The following is an 18436-nucleotide window of genomic DNA, read 5'->3' as shown; positions in this document are numbered from 1 at the left end:
GTAAAAAAAACCTCGCAAAAAAAAAACCGTGTAAAAAAAAACCGTGTAAAAAAAGACCTGGGTGTAATTGAATAAATTTCCCCCAATACCTCTACACTACAATAATGGAAGCATATAATGGTGTATCAGTGGTTAATGTTCTGAAATAACCTGTTTTCTAAGTATGCGTGAACAATTTTGCTGAACTAGCGTTTTTTTAGGTCCCACTTGCCCCGGGGTACCTTACCAATTCTAAAAACTGTTTGTACTTTTCTCTGACTCCGTAAGTTTTGTTCAACAAAACAAAAAGCATTCTAAAACTGTAACCAAAAATTTATCGGTTCACCAAATGCCACCATATCTGCTGAAATTGAACCCAGGCTTCTGGGATTTTTCCATACCATGGCATCAACCATCATTCTAATCAATTTTTCGCCGTTTTCCCCACCAAAAATGAATTGCTCTGAAAAAACTGAAAAAAAGTATTTCAAGAAATGTATATTGCAAAGTACACACTCATGGAATTAAAAACTCGGAAAACTGCTAGATACTTTGGGCTTACTCTTGGGGCTTTTCGAAATAAAGGAGGAAAAATGTAATCGAAAAGCAGCAAGGACGATCCGGAGAGATAGAAACAGCAGTGCACTGAGGAGCAAAAAAAAGTATTACAACAAGCGAAATTAAACTTCAGCCACTCGAGAAATAAGTTTCCCAATGTCGAGCGTTCGTTTTCCCCGTATTTTTTCCCCAACACGCTTCTGACTGGAACGAGGTGCATATTTTTCCGAGCGTTGCGTTTTATTTCGAGCATCTTCGCAGCAACTGCCCATCGCCGCCGTTCGCTGGACGCGTTCTTTACAAAAGCTACTTTGGCATACACAAAACTACGAGAGGGATTTCATTGGTTTATTTATTGCCGGACTCGGAGCGCAGAACCGTCCACGTCTGTTTCGGGCAAGGGCTGAACAAAAAGAGTTGCTATTACAAATGAGCGCTGCCCACTCGAGGGAATGATCGTTTTAATGGCAGTGTTAATAAGTTCAGTGAGAAAATAATTGAAACAAAGCGACTAAGCGTGGCAGCTTCGCTTAGTGCAAGTAAACACTTAAGCTCTATGTAAATTTTGTATCTTTAAAAACTGATGTATATTTTCAATCTTTGCTTATGTTTGTGCAGTGCTCATAACTATTCAATCATCCAAAAGGATATGTGAAGCTGTTCTCGTCCATAATTTTCAATTGTCTAAACGCGGTTTTCACCATCATTATTCCACTATCAAATGCTGCTTTGAAAGCAATGGAAAAGTGAAATCTGCGATATTTTTCTAAGTTTAAAAATCTGGTTCCTACGCTGTTACGCGGCTATTGATAAAGTCTACGGACTTGTTTACTGCGGGGAATGTCTCACGACGACGGCCTGGGATATCACTTTGTAGGAGGATTTTGGCATGGTGATAGTTTGAACGTTCCAGAGTTGATAAATTCCAGCTTCTTAAAAGCGGCATAGCTCTGGCTCATCTTCTCGCACTCCACTTCTTCCGGGAGGCGTTTCTTCTTTTGAAAGGGCCAGGTCTGCCGTGTCCGTTTCCGTCTATATCGTTCCACATTCGGTCGGGCCCCTCGCTGCAGCGTAACTACCCGCGCTGCGTCCTTCTCCGCCAGAATTAGATCAAGATACTTTAGTCTGAGTGATGTTGACTCGACGATGAACAATAAATAAATATATTTGAAGGCAGTTTTATCAACACCATATAGTGGTCATAATCTACGGCCACTCTACGATAGGTTTCGATGTCCATCATATCGGAGAAGTACCGTCGAAAATCAAAAGGAATATGATACAATTTTCTCCTGAACTCAACTTATAAATCTGTATCTCTATATAATAAAAATGAAATAGTCTATGTTCGTATTCGTATAACTCTAAAACGGCTGGATGGATTTTCTTCATTCCTTCTGCAGATATGTTCGTTATAGTTTCCGGCGGGTTTAAAAGATATTTATTCATGCAAAAATCACGAGTGAAGTTGTGTAAATCGGGAAAATTAAAATTAAGATTCGTATGGAATTTTCGAATGGCCAGTTCACAACGCGCATTTTTGTCTACTATGATTCGAGATTGATTTCCAGTTCTATCTGCCTTGGTGATCTCCAGGTGGACCAATCCGGAAGGCTCTACTGGAAGTATGTGCTGCCAATAACCATATTCTTACAGGCGGCGAAATCAATAAGTTGCAGGCTTTCTCATCAGAAATTTAATCAGAAAAATTATTTAAGCTCTTTTAGTGGAATGTCTTCAGCAGTCTAAGATGAGTTGGAATGGAAATTACTAAACTCGTCCTAGACAGTTGTTAGAAATGCAATGCTTGTTTCTTCACTGCAGCTTTACAAATTGAGGTGATTTCTGCATGTGTTATGTATATTTATTTATTTGATTTCTCAGTTGCCGGTTTTCTGTTAACATTAAAACGTTATTTCCCTTTTTATGTTAGTCCTTGAACAAAAGACAAGTTTAGTTGAGTTTTATCTATAACTGACGTTTCCATCAACTTCTACTACTGTTATTCATAAAAATTGAAAAAAAAAATGAATTCTTGTCTCTTGTTTTCCCCGCAATGAAACATATTTACGACTAAATTATGCTTGTTTGAACTCAACCCGTTCGCTTGCCATTCTCCATATAAATGTTTCGAATCATACTCACTCAGAAAACGGAGTCATAGATATTAAAATTTTACTACCGCGTGACATTCCCCGCACTAAGGAGCTCTCCGTTTTGGTGATCCAAAGCGCTCGGTAGGAAGCGACAGCCCGCTAAGAAAGTAGGTACCGACTCTTCGCTGGGAGCCTTCCGCAGCCTCATTGGCGCCACATAGCTCCAGCAGCAATGTCGCATCAGCTCGTCTCTTGCTTCAGTTTAGTCCCCGTTGCCGCCGCCACCGCCGCCACGCGCTGAAAATCCTCCACGATGGATGGTGGCGGTGTCTTGTTCGTTGCACTGCACCAGCAGCAGTGGCTGAGAACGCGGTACAAAATTTATATTGGTACAATACTTGTTAGCGAATTTCTTAATCTTATCTTGGATGCTGACTTCCACTGCGGCGACTAGGGTGAACGATCCGATGTTGGTCATATTTTGTAAAGGTTTTGATTCGCTTAAAGATTTTCCTCGTATCATCACGAGAGAATGTGACATGACAATTTTAAATACTATTTGTCGAATATATACATTTGGTTATTTTGTGGGGTTTGCCCTACTTTGAGGATTCTTGCAGTTTCTACTTTAGTGAGACATTATTTGCAAGTCCGAGAGCTTTTATATGTTATACCTGTGTTTCCCCTGCTGAATCCCCGGGAGCTGATTACAGGATGGAAGATGTTGCTTAAATTTATGACAAAATTATGATATAATCAGTTATTCGGGTGAGCTCGAAACCCAAGTGGGGCGCCGTGAATCCATTAGATTTTAGAATGCTTATACGTACTGACTAACTCACGTCATGATGTGATCGTTCGAATTTTTATACATACATATGCAGAATCTGCATATAAGTATCGGTTCAACCGACAAACAAACATTACAAAACTTGTACACGTTCTGTATGAAATCTTAATAATTCTGCTTGATTTTTTCTGTCTGTATAAAAATCTTGATAAAATTGTTTTGCCAAGATTTCATTTTTGAGAACCTGTTTTACCGAATACTCTATAGATGTGGTCTTCTCAGTCTGAAAATAATCAAATATTTTGAAATCACTCTAATTTTTTTTAGGAGATCTGGCATTTGTGGTAAGGTGAAGGTCGCAGGCTGTCTATAAAAGCGGGTCATGATATTAGCTCTTAAGAATTAGACAAAATTTCCATAAATTATTTACAAGCTGAATATTTATGCTCTGAATATATTCGGATAATTCCCTGGAAGCCCTAAATATGGAACTTCATGCTCGGTGATTTAGCTTTATGTGCATGCGATTTATGTGCAAATAGTTATTTTAATCGTACAAGATTCTTCTGCGTGTAACACAGGGTCTGTTGATGAACGCATAGTGAGCGGCTTCATAAGCCAAATTTGGTTGAGTATGGTCAAAACGTTTACGAAAGTTAAAGACAAATTACCGACCCCCGGAGGAAAAGAGACGAAAATTTCAAAGAGACCTTTTCTACAACTGTTTTTCTCAAAAACTTTGAAAAACGCAATGGACATCATGGACTACGGTTCGGAAAATAGGACAGATTTTATCGCCGAAATAGTAATTCGAGAACATTTTTATGGCTTCGGGATAAAAAGTTCGATTGCATTGCATTGTGCAGTGGCAAAAGAAGATATATTTTTCGGTAAATGGCAATCTAAAGTTCGCGTTTTTTAAAGTATGACTCAAACCAAACAATTCGAATCTGGAAGGGAAAAACGAACACAAAATTTAAAATCATCGTCTTGCCTTTTATTGCCTCTTAATACAATCTGGATTGCCTACGCTTCATCCCTATTCAAGCTCCTAGCTTTTGCATGTCTAACATAATTATTGTTTACTCACGGGCCCGTACTTTCATGCACTGCAAACCTGCTACTGCGGCCCGTGGGTGAGAGGCTCATCGTTCCGATGCGACGACTTGTCAGTCGTTCCACGCCAATACGCAAAACCTTCTTGCTCCTCTACCCTCGTCGATCAAGCTCTTGCGTCCGACACGTGGACCTCGCTTATATAGCCACACCGACGTCGATCTCCAATCCTCTCTCCATTCAGCACGCATCGGAGATGAGCGACGCCTCAACGCTGCCCGGTTGTGGACCTGGCTCCAGCTCACTGCCTCACCGGTGATCTTATCGCTGCGCACTATGATGCGAAGGTGCCTGTTCGTTTGTCCGATGCACGATGCACGTAGCCAGAATCAATCCTGCAAACAAAGCCCTGAGGCAAAACACATCACTATTTGAAGGGCTTTATAAAACGTGTATGACTGTACCTCCTGAATGAAGGAGGGCTTCGACTGTTTGCGAGTTTGGCCTTCGTACACTTCGTCCTCCCGGCTGCGATTGATTGAGCGTTGGATCCTCTGCCGAACAACGAGTCGATCCTGGTAGGGACATCAAGGTTGTGTGTTAACTACCTCTCAGCATCATAGTTAGATAAAATTACCTTTCTAACTGCGTGCTTTTTTTCCACCGCAAGCGCGCCCGTTCCGTACAATGCAAGATGTTGCTCACTATCGACAAAGAGTTTTCTTTACAAAATTGTTTTTTTTTTTGGCGCAGGTTATAGCAGCACTTACATGTGATGTCAATCTCTCTCGTCGTGATGATTGTACAAGTTCGATCGTTTATTAATGCCCACGTGGCCTGCGGAAGCATGCACTATACGGATAGATGCGGTGATGACTCCGAGATGTCTGTTCGGTGAACCCTGACGTGCTTGACGCGGACGATGGTCTCGCCGATGCAACTTGCAGCCCGCGGTTTATGCGAATTTCCCGGATCGGGTGAAGTATGCACGTGATAGACGACGTACAGTCTGCCGCCTGAAAAGTTCCCACTAGCAAGTACAACTGTTTGATGTAGAGAAAATCCGTTTTAATATGAACTTGACTGGTTGGAATCTCACGCTTACGGATTGATCACTCAGCACTTTTTTACGCTAAACGTGAAACGTGCGGTGACCGTTCACTAGACGTCGACTTCTCGAGTCTTCACAGTCTGATCTCCAGCGGAAACGGCGTTGACTGGTGTGCGTATTGACTGCCTCCCGTAGTGTTGATGGGTTTATACAAACTAATAATGCTAGTGTTTCTATTTTTAAGACATTTGTGCTACCACCCTTGTGGTGTATTTATTCTGGGGGTGCAGTTATTATGAGTTTAGGCGTATGATGTGTAATTTTAAAACATAGAACTATTTCCAATATCGTGAAGTGCTATGCGAACTATTTAATCGTAACACAAGTTAAAGGAGGTTGAAGACACCAGGAATAGCCGGTTCACCTCCGGGGTGGGATTCACAACCGAGTTGGGGTGCCCAGGATGGCGAATAAATATGCATAAACTGATATAGTCCTCCGGCTTTGAAATATCATACGAGATCGGCTGCCGTTATCATCAGCCAAGGCGTCTTGGATACTCGAGCGGACTTTGTAGCTCGATCGCCAAACTTCGGGCAACTGCAAATCACATGTTCGACAGAATTCAACACATATTTCACAGAAAGTTCGGAATGGTCTACCATCGAACACATGTGAAAATCGGGTGAGGCCGGTGCGAAGACGGGAGATGCTCTATTGATTCTTGGGCATATCATTCCAGGGTGCTGTTGATCTCTTTCAATCTTCCGTAGTTGCATGAAATAGGAACCCACCCAACCGATAAAAATACCCTGCATTGCTTAGAAGACTATCTGAGATCTTTAGGTTACTATCTGTATGACTACTAAGACAACCCCTTGCCTTGAAACGGAGCCGGCGGTGTAGCGATGTTCCTGGTTCCTCCTTTCTTGAGGCGTCACGCGATGAAGTGATGTATACTGGCTATGGATAAGTGCCAGCTCCTCGCTCCATATCAGTGCATCCTGCTTCTTGGGAAAACTGACGCCGGCAACCCCACACAGTTTCTTTCAATAAGCAATTATCACAATAGATCAAAAAATCTTTCAATAAGGACTTGAATTCTGCGATTACCAGCAGTGGAATCAACTAGTACGGCAGTTGACTTTAGCAAAACGTTAAAGAAGTAAGGTGGGTCTCCAGTAGGCGTAGGATTTCCAAGAGATGGCGAGTTCAATTATCGGTCCGTTATAAGATATTTTCGTGTAGGAAACATTCTCGACTCCCTGGGCATAGTGTATCCATTGTACTTGCCACACACGATACATACTCATGCCAATGGCGGGCATAGAAAAGCTTGCAATTAATAACTGAGAAAATGCTAATAGAAAACTAAGCTGAAAAGCAGGCCAAGTTCCACTTCCCAAGCAGCAGAAGTCATGCAAATCTGGTTGCAGCATCTCAACTGTAACTGAATCTGGTCATATATAAGTTACTGTAAACTATGTGTAACATGTGTGCTGCTCGGATTGGAATGTAGAACCATTGGAGAAAAAGAAGAAGAAAGAAGTGATGCGATGATCGATGGAGATGACGATCACGACAATTTCACGGTTGGGGATAGAGTCTTCCGCTCCTATCTTCTTAATGTCTCCATTGACAGACGTGGTAATTAAGACGCAAACGTTGGGTGGTTGGACGCAGAAGACCCCGTTCATGGCGACCAAAAATAAGGTGATCACCAGGATCGGCCTTTTTGAGCTACGCCAGTTTCCTTCTGGTAGATTCTGGAAAAGTGATTTCCAATGAAGTCCTGAAATGATGGCTAGCCTGTCGCCAACCTTAGACACGCATGAGGTTAGCGGGATCGGCCTTTATCCGAGGCATCCCTAGTGAAGACGCTATTTTTCGGTATTAGGATGACGTGGCTGACCCACCGGGGAAAGATTTGGTTAGATATGGCTTGGTTAGAACAAATTCTTTAGCATCGGGTATTGGTATTCCATCTACAGTGGTCGAATGCCGTTGGGCCAAAAGTCAAAAAAAATATATTGTGAATAATGAGTAGTAAGCATTACATAAAATGCGTAGCGAGAAGTGAGGAATGGGACATTTCGCACATCTCATAATAGGAAATAGGAAGTGAATAGTGAAAAGTGATAAGAGCAATTCTCTGTGAAATCGAAGGTCGATTTATTTTTGTATTTTTTGATTTTCTTGAAATTTTGCATATACATTCTTTGTTATCAAAAAAACATAATTTGCATCATTGGTTTGCCATTTTAACTCTAGCCTTAGTTTTGACAAGAGCTTAAGCAAAAAAAACCTTTAACACTTAAAAAAAAATAACTTCAAAACGGCTTGTCTGATCGTTCTGGTGTCTTCGGCAATGTTTTATGTAATCATTGGGGTTATGTGGAAGACATATGCACTGTAAAAAAAAAGTTCAATTATTAAAAATAAAACTTAAAAATCAAATTTCTCAAAAACGATTTTTTTAATATTTTTTATTTTTTGATATGTTGTAGCAGATAAAATATGTACTTTTTTTTGCACTATGAGTCATAATAGAGAAATGAAAGTTATAATTATTTTAAACTAGACAACCCAGTCCTATCTCGCTCGCTCTTTTTTCTCTCTGTCAATCGTTTAGTAGATTGCGGCTTGGCACTCTTGATCGATTTCAGTCCAAGTTTGATGGTTTTCACTGGAACTCATAAAAACGTAACATTTTAACATTTGTTTATTTTTTACACCTGTTGCCACTGGGAACACTGTCATACCCCAATTGTCATTAGTGTCACCGATACAGGAGTATGGACATCATACGTCAACCGAAGACGTCAATGGTAAAAAGGACAATAACAACCTAAACGTGGATGTTGAAGATAACGCCAAATCGAGTCGTTAAATTATCCTTAAATATATTGATTTCTAAACCTATATTGAAATTCAATCTCAGTGAATTCGTTATAACTATTAGTTGAATGTGAGTAACAATTAATTAAAACCTAGAACTTATGAATTGTAATAAAACCTACCTAATATTTACAGTTTCACAAAGGTGCCTAAGTCTAGAGTATTTGCTATAGGGAATCGATTAGTAAAACGTTCATTTCCTAAAGGTAAATTGGAAAAACATGTAGGTTTGCCTAGATTAAAATGAATTTATTACTATTGTAGTCACAATCAGATTTGCTTAGTTGGCTAGGGTGGATTTAGAAGTTGGAAAGTGCAAACACCGTAAGTGTAAGTAGTTCTACAATAATATAACCTCAAACATGTACCTATTAAAGTTATTCACAGTTTAAAGCTGTACTGCATCGTAAACTTTGTGTGCTCTTTACTGCTAAATACCCGGTGACCCGCTCATTTCTGCCCCCGACAACAACACCAAAATGTTCTGCCTTTTCATATAAATAAACACAACTGAACAAAAAATGTATCGTTCTTCTTCTTCTTCTTCTAATTTGCGTTACATCCACACACTGACTGGGACATAGTGTTCATTAAGCACTTCCGCAGTTGTTAACTGCGAGGTTTCTAAGCTAAGTTACAATTTTTGCATTCGTATATCATGAGGCTAACACGATGATACTTTTATGCCCAGGGAAGGCGAGACAATTTCCAATCCGAAAATTGCGTGGACCGGCACTGGGAATCGAATCCAGTCACCCTAAGCATGGTCTTGCTTTGTAGCCGCGCGTTTTACTGCACGGCTAAGGAGGGCCGTGGAACACGTCGATTAGTGAGGAAACCGTTACATATCGTCCCATCCGTTCGTGAGTTATATTGCCTCAAAGGAAATGCAAACTCATTTTTATGTATAGAAGAAGAAGAAGCAGGTTTTTCGAAAATTGTCGAATTATTTTTATAACGCTTTTATCGACTCGATTTTATGAAAGTACGTAAAATTCTCAATGGAAAAGGTGTACAGTATTTTTTTTTCATGTGCTACCGTTTCTGAGATACAGCAGTTATAAGATAAAAGCCGTTGATATTTATTAACAAATGCTAGTAATGGAGTAGTGATTGGCCATTTTCATGGCATGAGGGGTGGAGAAAAAATGTCTTTACCTTCAAAAAAAAAAAAAAATCTAAATCTTTCAACTTTCAATCTAACTAATTTTTGGTATATCATTTAGCGTAAGACTTATATTCAATATTGAAGGTGGATCAGGATGAACAAGTGATAAACAAATACAGGAATTTGAATATTACAAAATAAAAATAAAAAGTAAGCCTAGACTATCCTTGACCAATAGTACAAGAAACTCCGTCTGCATTTTTTTAATTCTTCAGCATTCGTTGCGGTATATGAATTTGTATTCAATTTTTCCCTTGTCATAAGGCTTGCCGATGAGGTCGAGTCAAGTACGACACACTGAAGACGACCTTACTGTTGAGGTCGAAATAAGTATCTGTCAAGGTACAATCAAGTGATGGAATTGAATGGGATGACACAAACTCGTCTTATAACAAGCGAAGACATTCCACTGAAAAGCTCAAAATAGTTTTCTTTACACTCAATTTGTTTTGGCCTTGCATAAAATGAGAAATATATGCAAATAATGAAATTGTAGAGTCCTAACATTGAATTTGCTTGAAAACTTTATTAAACTAAGATCAATCATTCCAATATTTTCCTCTCCATTACACAATAAATCATTGCCACTAGATTGGGTAGTTTATCTATCCAATTCCAAACCTACACCAACTAATTTAGCAATCAGAAAGAATTCCAAAACGTTTTTGTAAACACGTTTATTAATCCTTGCAACAGGTGTCCATCTTGAAATGCATTATTACCTTCTGCACTATCTTAAGCTTGATATCAATTTCTTCTATACTTGCCAACTATAATAAAATAGCCTTTGATAGAAAAATCTGTACCGCTGCACTTAGAAAAAAATACTGTTCACCTTTTCCATTGGAAATTTTACGTAGGGGGAATGACGGCTTTGGCAGGTTTTGTTCTATTATTGGCAGGGGGGTTTTTTATGACTGACTAGGCTCAAATTTGGCCTAAACATTCTTTGCACATCGAAGAATATTGTGGCCAAATTTCATAAAATTTTGTCTACAAAAACCCCCTGCCAATAATAGAACAAAACCTGCCAAAGCCGTCTTTCCCCCTACTTTCATAAAATCGAATCGATAAAAACGTGAAAAAATATTTGGACCATTTTTGAAAAACAAACTTATTTAAAAAAAACAGTCATAACTTTTTTGTCCATCATTTCTCGCTTAACTTTTCAAAAGGACCTAAGTAACATTTTTTACATGAATTGATTTGAGTAATGCAATCAAAAGTTTTCATATTGGTCTGTTGATTACAATAATAAAATTAATTCATGAAAAAAATGTTACTTAGGTTCTTTTGAAAAGTTAAGCAAGATTTCTTAATTATGATCCATAGTGCAAAAAAGTGCATATATTATCTGCTACAAGATATCAAAAAAAATTGTTTCAAGAATATCGTTTAAGCTTTTTGTTCAATGATTGATCAATTTTTTTTTCACAGTGTATATATTTTTTCACATAGCTCCAATGATTACCTAAAACATTGCCGAAGAAACCAAAACGATCGGACAAGCCGTTTTCAATTAATATTAATATATAAGTGTTCAAGGTGTTTTTGCTTAGGCCTTTGTAAAAAGTTAGGCTTGAGTCAAAATGGCAAACCAATTATGCAAATTATATTTTTTGATCACAAAGAATGTATACGCGAATTTTCAGGGAAACCAAAAAATACAAAATTGGAATCTCGAAAAAAATCATGAGAATTACTCATAAGTGGAAAGTGAAAAGTGAAAAGTGAGAAGTAAGAATTTGTAAGTGAAAAGTGAGACGTTGGAAGTGGGGAATTTAAGAAGTGAGAGGTGGAAAGTGAGAAGTGAAAAGTGAGAAGTGAAAAGTAAGAGATTAGAAGTGAGAAGCGAAAGGTAAGAAGTGACAAAAACGAAGTGAGAAGTGTGAGGTGGGAAGTGAGAAATGAAAAGTGAAAAGAGAAAAGTGAAAAGTGAGAAGTGAGAGGTTGGAAGTAAGAAATTTAAGAAGTGAGAACAGCGGAGTAAGAAGTGAAAAATGAGGAGTGAAAAGTAAGAAGTAAGAAGTGAGAAGTTAAAAGTAAGAAGTGAGAATTTTGAAGTGAGATGTGAGAAATAAAAAGTAAGAAAAGAAAAGAAAAAAAGTGGAAAGAGTATTGTGAAATTTGAGAAGTGGGAAGAAAGAAATGTGAAGTGAGAAGTGAAAAAAGAGAAGTCAGATATTAAAAATGAAAAGTGAGAAGTAAAAAGTAAAAAATGAGAATAGAAAAGTGAAGAAATTTGAGAAGTGAGAACTGTGGTATGAGAAGTGAAAAATGATGAGTAAGAAGTGAGAAGTTAAAAGTAAGAAGTGAGAATTTTGAAGTGAGATGTGAGAAATTAAAAGTGAGAAAAGAAAAGAAAAAAAGTGAAAAGATTATTGTGAAATGTGAGAAAACGGAAAAAAGAAATTTGAGAAGTGAGAACTGATGAGTGAGAAGTGAATAATGAGGAGTAAGAAGTAAGAAGTGAGAAGTAAGAAGTAAGAAGTTAAAAGTAAGAAGTGAGAATTTTGAAGTGAGATGTGAGAAATAAAAAGTGAGAAAAAAAAAGAAAAAAAGTGAAAAGATTATTGTGAAATGTGTGAAGATGGAAGAAAGAAATGTGGATTGAGAAGTGAAAAGTTAAAAATGAAAAGTGAGAAGAAAAAAGTAAAAAATTAGAATAGAATAGTGAGAAATAAGAAGCGAGAAGTGAAAAGTGAGAAGTGATAAGTTCGAAGTGAGAAATGCGAAGTGGGTAGTGAAAAAGGAGAAGCGAGAAGTTTAAAGTGAATTATGAGTTTTGAGAAGTGCAAAGTGAGTAGTGAGAAGTGAAAATTCAGAAAAGTGAAGAGGGAACTAAGAAGTAAGAGGGCCAAGTAGCGAGAAGTGGAAAGTGGGGTGAAAATTTGAATTTTTTAGCTTAATTTTTATTCCTTCTCTTTCCTTCCTGCTTTACTAGAGAAGTCAGAAGTGAAAAATTTGTGAAATAAGAACTGCGAAGTTTATCACTGGTATATGACGCAGGAGGTAATCCCATCTTCGGTTGACACCAATCGTAATACCTTCTTAGACTCTTACAGATTCTCTGTTACTTTTGATCTGTCCATGAAGCAGAAGGGTTAATGGAATACCAGACTTCCTTCGTGCGGAGGTCATACCTCCATTATTTGCAAGCAAATATGGGCACGCCAGCGAAGAGAGAAGCTTTTTCACAGACGAGTCAAAAATGGATGACTCCACTGGTTTCGGTGTTTTCCAACGTTTTTCATAGCGCCTACTTTAAGCTGAAAGAGCCTAGGTCCGTATATACTGCTGAGCTAGCAGCTATACACTATTCACTCGAGCAAATCACATCCCTACCTCCTGATCACTTTTTCATCTTCACCGACAGTCTAAGTTCCTTGGAGGCTGTTCGGTCAATGCAACCGGTTAAGCACTTCTGAATGGGATATGGAAAGCTTTGAGTGCCTTATCACAACGGTCTTATACAATCACCATGGCTTGGATCTCTTCTCATTGCTCGATCCCGGGAAATGAGAAAGCGGACTCTTTGGCTAAGGTGGGCGCTATGGAAGGTGATGTGATATTCACGATCGGAAAATCATCTTCGATGAATTTTTCACACTAGTTCGTCAGGAAACCTTGAACAGCTGGCTACAGAAATGGATAATTGGGGAGTTGGGTAGATGGCTGTAGGAGGAGACTTCATTCGAACCATGTATCGCCTAATATCCAATCACTACACATTAAAAGCACATCTTTTCAGAGTGGGGCTCTCGGAAGAGAATCTCTGTGTTTGCGGCGAGGATTACCATGAGGAATGATCATGTCGTGTGGGCGTGCGAGGAGCATCGTGGTCCCAGATCTGCGCTAAGTGAACATCTCCGGGTCCAGAAAAACAAGCAAAGCCTATTAGGAAAGTGTTGTCGGGCCTTGTCTCGAGTACACCAATTTTTAAAAGTTGCTGATGTAAGACTGTAATCATTGTCTGCCCATTCCCTTGTCTGTCGTATCCCATTAAGAATGTCTTCCTCTTGTTGTACATTTCAGTGTCTGTCGTTAATCCCTTCCGTATGTCTTCCTCTCGTCGTTGTCTCCCAAAAAAAGTTTGCTTGTCCCGTTACAGATGTGAAACAAACATCGCGAGGAATATCAACTTTGTAAACATCAGCATCGTAATTACTTAAGTACCCTATTTTTTTTTCCTTTCCTACTGTATTATTGTATTCCCTAACCTCGACCAAACCGCGAGTCTTTCGGTTCCCCAAAACTAACACTATATATAAGAATTAAGAAATGTATGTTTAACTTGATTTGGGCTCCGTAACGCCTCACGGCAAATGAGCCTTCCAAATAAACGAAAGATTTAAAAATAAAAGAACTAAGAAGTGAGGAGTGAGAAGTGAAAGGTAAAAAGTAAGAAGAGCTCGGAGACGAGCCAGCCTCGGGCTGAAAGTCTCCTTAATAAAGACACAAAAAAAAAAAAAAAAAAAAAGTAAGAAGAGAAAAGTGAGAGTTCTGACATTTCGTTTCTCATTTCTCAATTCTCACTTTTCACTATTTGTTTCTAACATCTCACTCCTCACAACACTTAATAAAAAAATCAATTTAACTATTTGGTCAAATGGCATTCTGTCAAATGACCCTAAACCACATTTCTACATGTTATGAAAAGTGTTTGATATTTTGGAAGAAAAATATATAGGGGAACTGTTCCGATATCCATCTCACTGTATATATATATATCCATCTCATCGCTAAACAAAGAAATATGGCACCAAATTCGTCGCTTCTTTTTGTCAACACGCGTGCTCACTGCTGAAAAAATCACAAAAATAATAAACAAACCAAATTCCTTTCCATTGCTTCGTTTTTGATGGGATGGAAATAGGAGCTATGAGATAAAGTGGCGAACCGTTCCCCTATGTGTTCTTTATCTCGATACCTACCACGATTTTCACCGAGATATCAGCAATTGGTTAAAATTTTATCGAGAATTGCACAGCCGAGCACCAGAAAACATGTTTTTTGCTGAGATTTCTGTCAAAGTTGCTGAAAATCAACAAATAATTTGACGATACCCAGCTAACAAACGACATTTTTGCCGGGATATTAGTTTTAATTTTGCTGGGCACACGACTGTGCCAATTCTGCCGAGCTACAGAAATAAAAGCTGAGTGTATACGCTTCGCTAGTATGGTGATATGATCATTGAGATCGCCTCCTCAATGGCTCGTAGCTGGAAATCGATACCGTTGGATGTCTTGAGAAGAGCCTCGTAGTCGACGTTGCAGTCAACGTACTGTTAAAACTACCCTAGTAAAGCTATGTCCATTTAGAATCCGGAATAATAAATTCATCTGTATACATCAAAACAAGGGTAATTTACTGTACTTTAAGGAAAACATATTGATACAAATTATTTCTTCTTGTTTCTAGTGAAAATTCGCACCTTCTTCTTTATTCCTCTCATCAAAAATTGCACACCTCTGGAGTCAACTTCCTTGGCACATTTGTTTCACATTTTGGTCATCTGAGTCGCGTCCCGATCTGTTTTTCCACTTTTCTTGAGCTTCCGCATCATTACTGCCCAAAATGTCTCGATGGGCCGGAGCTGTGGGTAGTTGCGTGGATTTATGTTTTTATCGATGAAATCTTCGTTATTATCGCGGTACCACTGGATGACTTCCTGGCTGTAGTGGCGACTCGCCAAATCTGGCAAAAACTTCACGGGACCTTTATGGGCTTTATGGAAGGTAGACCGTGGTTTTTGAGACATTCCTCCTTGTACAGCTTCTAGTCCATCATCTTATTCGTCACAAACACTTAGGTCTTTGCTCCACAGCTGCATATCCCTTGCCAAAATCATCTGTTTTTTGCAAGCTTGCCCAAAAAGCAAACTTAAACTTTGCAGGAACTGCCGTCGCCATGTAGAATTTTTGGCTAGGAAGCTGTCCGAAATCCATTTTGACGTAGGTTCCATCGTCGATGAGCAGGATTATCAACGTGGGTGTGCAGATTTTTTTCTCTCCTTTCGGCTTTCATCTGGAATAATTTCTGACTCGCTGCACGAAACATCGTGAAATTTATACCACAGCAAGTGGGCGCCTAGGTAGTCAAACCGCTGTGAAAGAATTCTTGCAGCGGTCACTTTCCGTGCCGCTGCAATAAAAAAAAATGATTCCGGATTCTAAATGGACAAAGCTTTAGCACGGTTCAGGCTGATTTAGTTTCAATAATTCATATTTGACTAAATTCGGTCGCATATTAGTGATAGAAAAAAGTGCAGCAAAATAAATCTATAAAGAAAAGTTTGGGAACATGTTCACTATATATGTGCTGTATGGGAGGTCCAGTTGGCATGATAGTATTTTTGCCTGATTAGTAGTGTCGATTTACCGAGGAACCAACTTCTGCCTTGATTCCTAACTCCCACGGCCTCGAATAACTAAATCTGAAAGTTTGGCAGCAAACGGCAGCTGATGAAACGTCGTTGAGCAATGGCCAATGGAACTAATTCGAACAAGCCTGACCAAAATTTAGAAGGAAATCATTTACCTCAGGCTTGAGGTGTATCTCCGTAGTTATGATGATGTTGATGTGGTGGTCGTTGATAATAGAAATTAACACAGAGGTTTTTTTATGTCTTTATTCATGAAACATTCAGCCCTAGGCTGGCTCCTCTCGCCTACAGAGGTTTTATTTTCAATAGAACAAACTGTCTAATTGAGGAAGCTGGTGAAGACTTCAGGACGCATATTAAGTGAGAAACCTCATTAACGCAAAACAGGGGCCTGAATTTGTTAATTATTGGAACATTTTATGGGAAGATGTCGCCGCCGATACCTTTGCCTCGGCTCATCGTTTAAAATTTGTCACGCCACTGATCTTTAAATTTCCTCACTGATTCAAATATGTAGCAATCGGCTAAATTTTGCGATAAAAATCCGAAGAACCCAAACTACCGAAGAATTTCCTGATTGATATCCCTAAGACTACCCGTTGAAGCTTGAAGATTTTGTCGAGCAAATACTTATGATTTCCGTAAAAACGTACATAAAAACTAATAAAAACTTCCAGTGGTAATACCGAAAAAAATTGGTTAAATTTTCGTGAAAATTTGAATGCACATTTTGGAAAAAAAATCGTGAAGAAATTTATTAAAATTTCCATGTAATTTTGGAATAATTTCTTGTTAAAACTCTAAAGATCTTCTTATGTACATCCCGAAGTTTTTTTTCTGGAAAACTCCTTTCCTGTTGAAATCCAAAAAAAAATCTCACAGGAAACAAATATTTAAGCGGGGAAGTGCTGTTTGCCGACATTCACTTGGCCGAATGTTTTATTTGACCTACCCGAGCAGCACATGTCAGGAAGAAATGGTTGCAGCAAGTTTATAGTGACTGAATCTGATCACATATGAGTTGTCGGAACCTATGTGAAACACGCGTGCTGCTAGATTAACAAAACATTAGGCCGGGACCGAAAATGTCATTAGACCGAAATGGAAATACAGTCTAAAATGTCGTTGGGCTGAACTGGTCAGAAATGGCAATGTGACCAAAAATTGACATACATGAGCATGAGCATTATGACCGTACAATTCGTAGTTGCTACTCCGTGATTGATTGAACTTGCGAAATTGTACAGAGAACACAATGAATGGGGCTTGGGATTAGCTACCCATTCTCAATGTACACGTTTCAGGAGCTCAAATATTTAAAGTCAATAACGGCGCCGGCCACGTCCTTACGGTCATATAGGAATCGAAGGATTGTTAGTTTGACTCTCGTTGCTACTAGAGATCGAGTATACCTCTGCATCTCCACGATTGTCTTGGGATAGGATATCGTTTTAGTTACAAAGGATAATTTATCTGGATTCACTTTGGTAAGCGATGCGATCTATGGGATGGGAAATAACACTAATATTTCGGCCGACCGCGCGATCGTTCTGCTGTCCGAAATAAGAGAGATCACGCACTGAACTGATTAATTTTTATTACCGGCCGCGCAATGCAGAACACAATATTTCGGCCGACCACGCGATCGTTCTGCTGTCCGTAACAACCCAAGTAACATTTTTAGATTTATGATTTACTGCAAGAGTATTTGAATCCTACAACAATAAAACCATAGTCAAGGCATTTTATTCTTCATCGCTTACACCACAACCTCTTGAAGAGTAGTATCTGCCTAGTTGGCCCACTCTTGAAATGGTTTTGAAGGGTAAATGCAAGACGGGTTTCAAGATCGGAATATGACTGAACACGAATACGAATCAGGCACCAAAAACCTTTCGTAATATATTTGTAAACCATTATAAAAGACAGTTGGCACCATTTAAAACCCTTTTTAAGCCATTTAATCTTGATCCCTGCGGAGATCTCTAGATCTAGCTTTATGCAAACATTCACATGAAATAATAAAATACGTTCAGTCCCAACAAAATAAATTTCAGTTTATTGTACATGAATCCATGAAATGCCATAATCAAATATTGAAATGAAATATTTATAATCATCGAGAAAAATATTCGAAGCAGATTTGATGTATGGTGCTTCAATTTTTGGTGCCAAATGAGATTTATTGTGTCATATGGTGCGAAACTCCGATATAACTGATGCGCTCTCAGTAAACCCCGCTTTAAAAAATATTTTTCGAAAAATAAATTTATGTTGAATTTGCACTTATCTGTTTACAAAAACAAAAATCTGGTAATTGCATATTATTAATTCGTTTTATTATTTGCAGCTGATTTGTTTATAAAATGTCATATAAAATCATAAATGTAATACAGTACTAATAGATATTTCATTTCAAATTCTCTCCTAATCTGTAGTGAAAAAAATATGG

The 18436-nt window shown here is 38.6% G+C and overlaps 2 protein-coding genes across 4 annotated transcripts in view; one reads left to right on the top strand and one right to left on the bottom strand.

Moving 5' to 3' along the window:
* Positions 1–18436, top strand: part of LOC134205184 (neurotrimin) — a 972131-nt gene that overhangs the window by 88166 nt on the left and 865529 nt on the right. The window lies entirely within an intron of this gene.
* Positions 4377–5706, bottom strand: LOC134206907 (uncharacterized). Of its 3 annotated transcripts, none has more exons than XR_009978327.1 (5): positions 5579–5665; positions 5250–5509; positions 5117–5183; positions 4944–5054; positions 4377–4888 (listed from the first exon to the last, which is right to left on the bottom strand). XR_009978327.1 is itself a non-coding variant. In XM_062682655.1 (4 exons), the coding sequence occupies exons 1-4, from the start codon at positions 5326–5328 to the stop codon at positions 4801–4803; spliced, it is 345 nt and encodes a 114-aa protein (XP_062538639.1). In that variant the 5' UTR covers positions 5329–5677; the 3' UTR covers positions 4379–4800. The 3 variants fall into 3 exon arrangements, 1 of the variants encoding a protein (XP_062538639.1); XR_009978326.1 differs by having other exon boundaries at positions 4378–4888; positions 5250–5522; positions 5585–5706; XM_062682655.1 differs by having other exon boundaries at positions 4379–4888; positions 5250–5677.

Source organism: Armigeres subalbatus, chromosome 1, assembly GCF_024139115.2.
Source record: "Armigeres subalbatus isolate Guangzhou_Male chromosome 1, GZ_Asu_2, whole genome shotgun sequence".
Taxonomy (NCBI): Eukaryota; Metazoa; Arthropoda; class Insecta; order Diptera; family Culicidae; genus Armigeres; species Armigeres subalbatus.
The sequence above is the reverse complement of the archived record's forward strand: the minus strand, read 5'-3'. Positions and strand labels throughout refer to the sequence as shown.

Excerpts from the sequence above, each read along its gene's own strand:
- LOC134206907 (XM_062682655.1), bottom strand. The coding sequence starts at position 5,328 with ATGCTTCCGCAGGCCACGTGGGCATTAATAAACGATCGAACTTGTACA. Across the intron at positions 5,184-5,249 it reads GAGAGAGATTGACATCACAT|TGAGCAACATCTTGCATTGT; the intron begins GTAAGTGCTGCT and ends CTTTGTCGATAG. Across the intron at positions 5,055-5,116 it reads AAAAGCACGCAGTTAGAAAG|GATCGACTCGTTGTTCGGCA; the intron begins GTAATTTTATCT and ends TGTCCCTACCAG.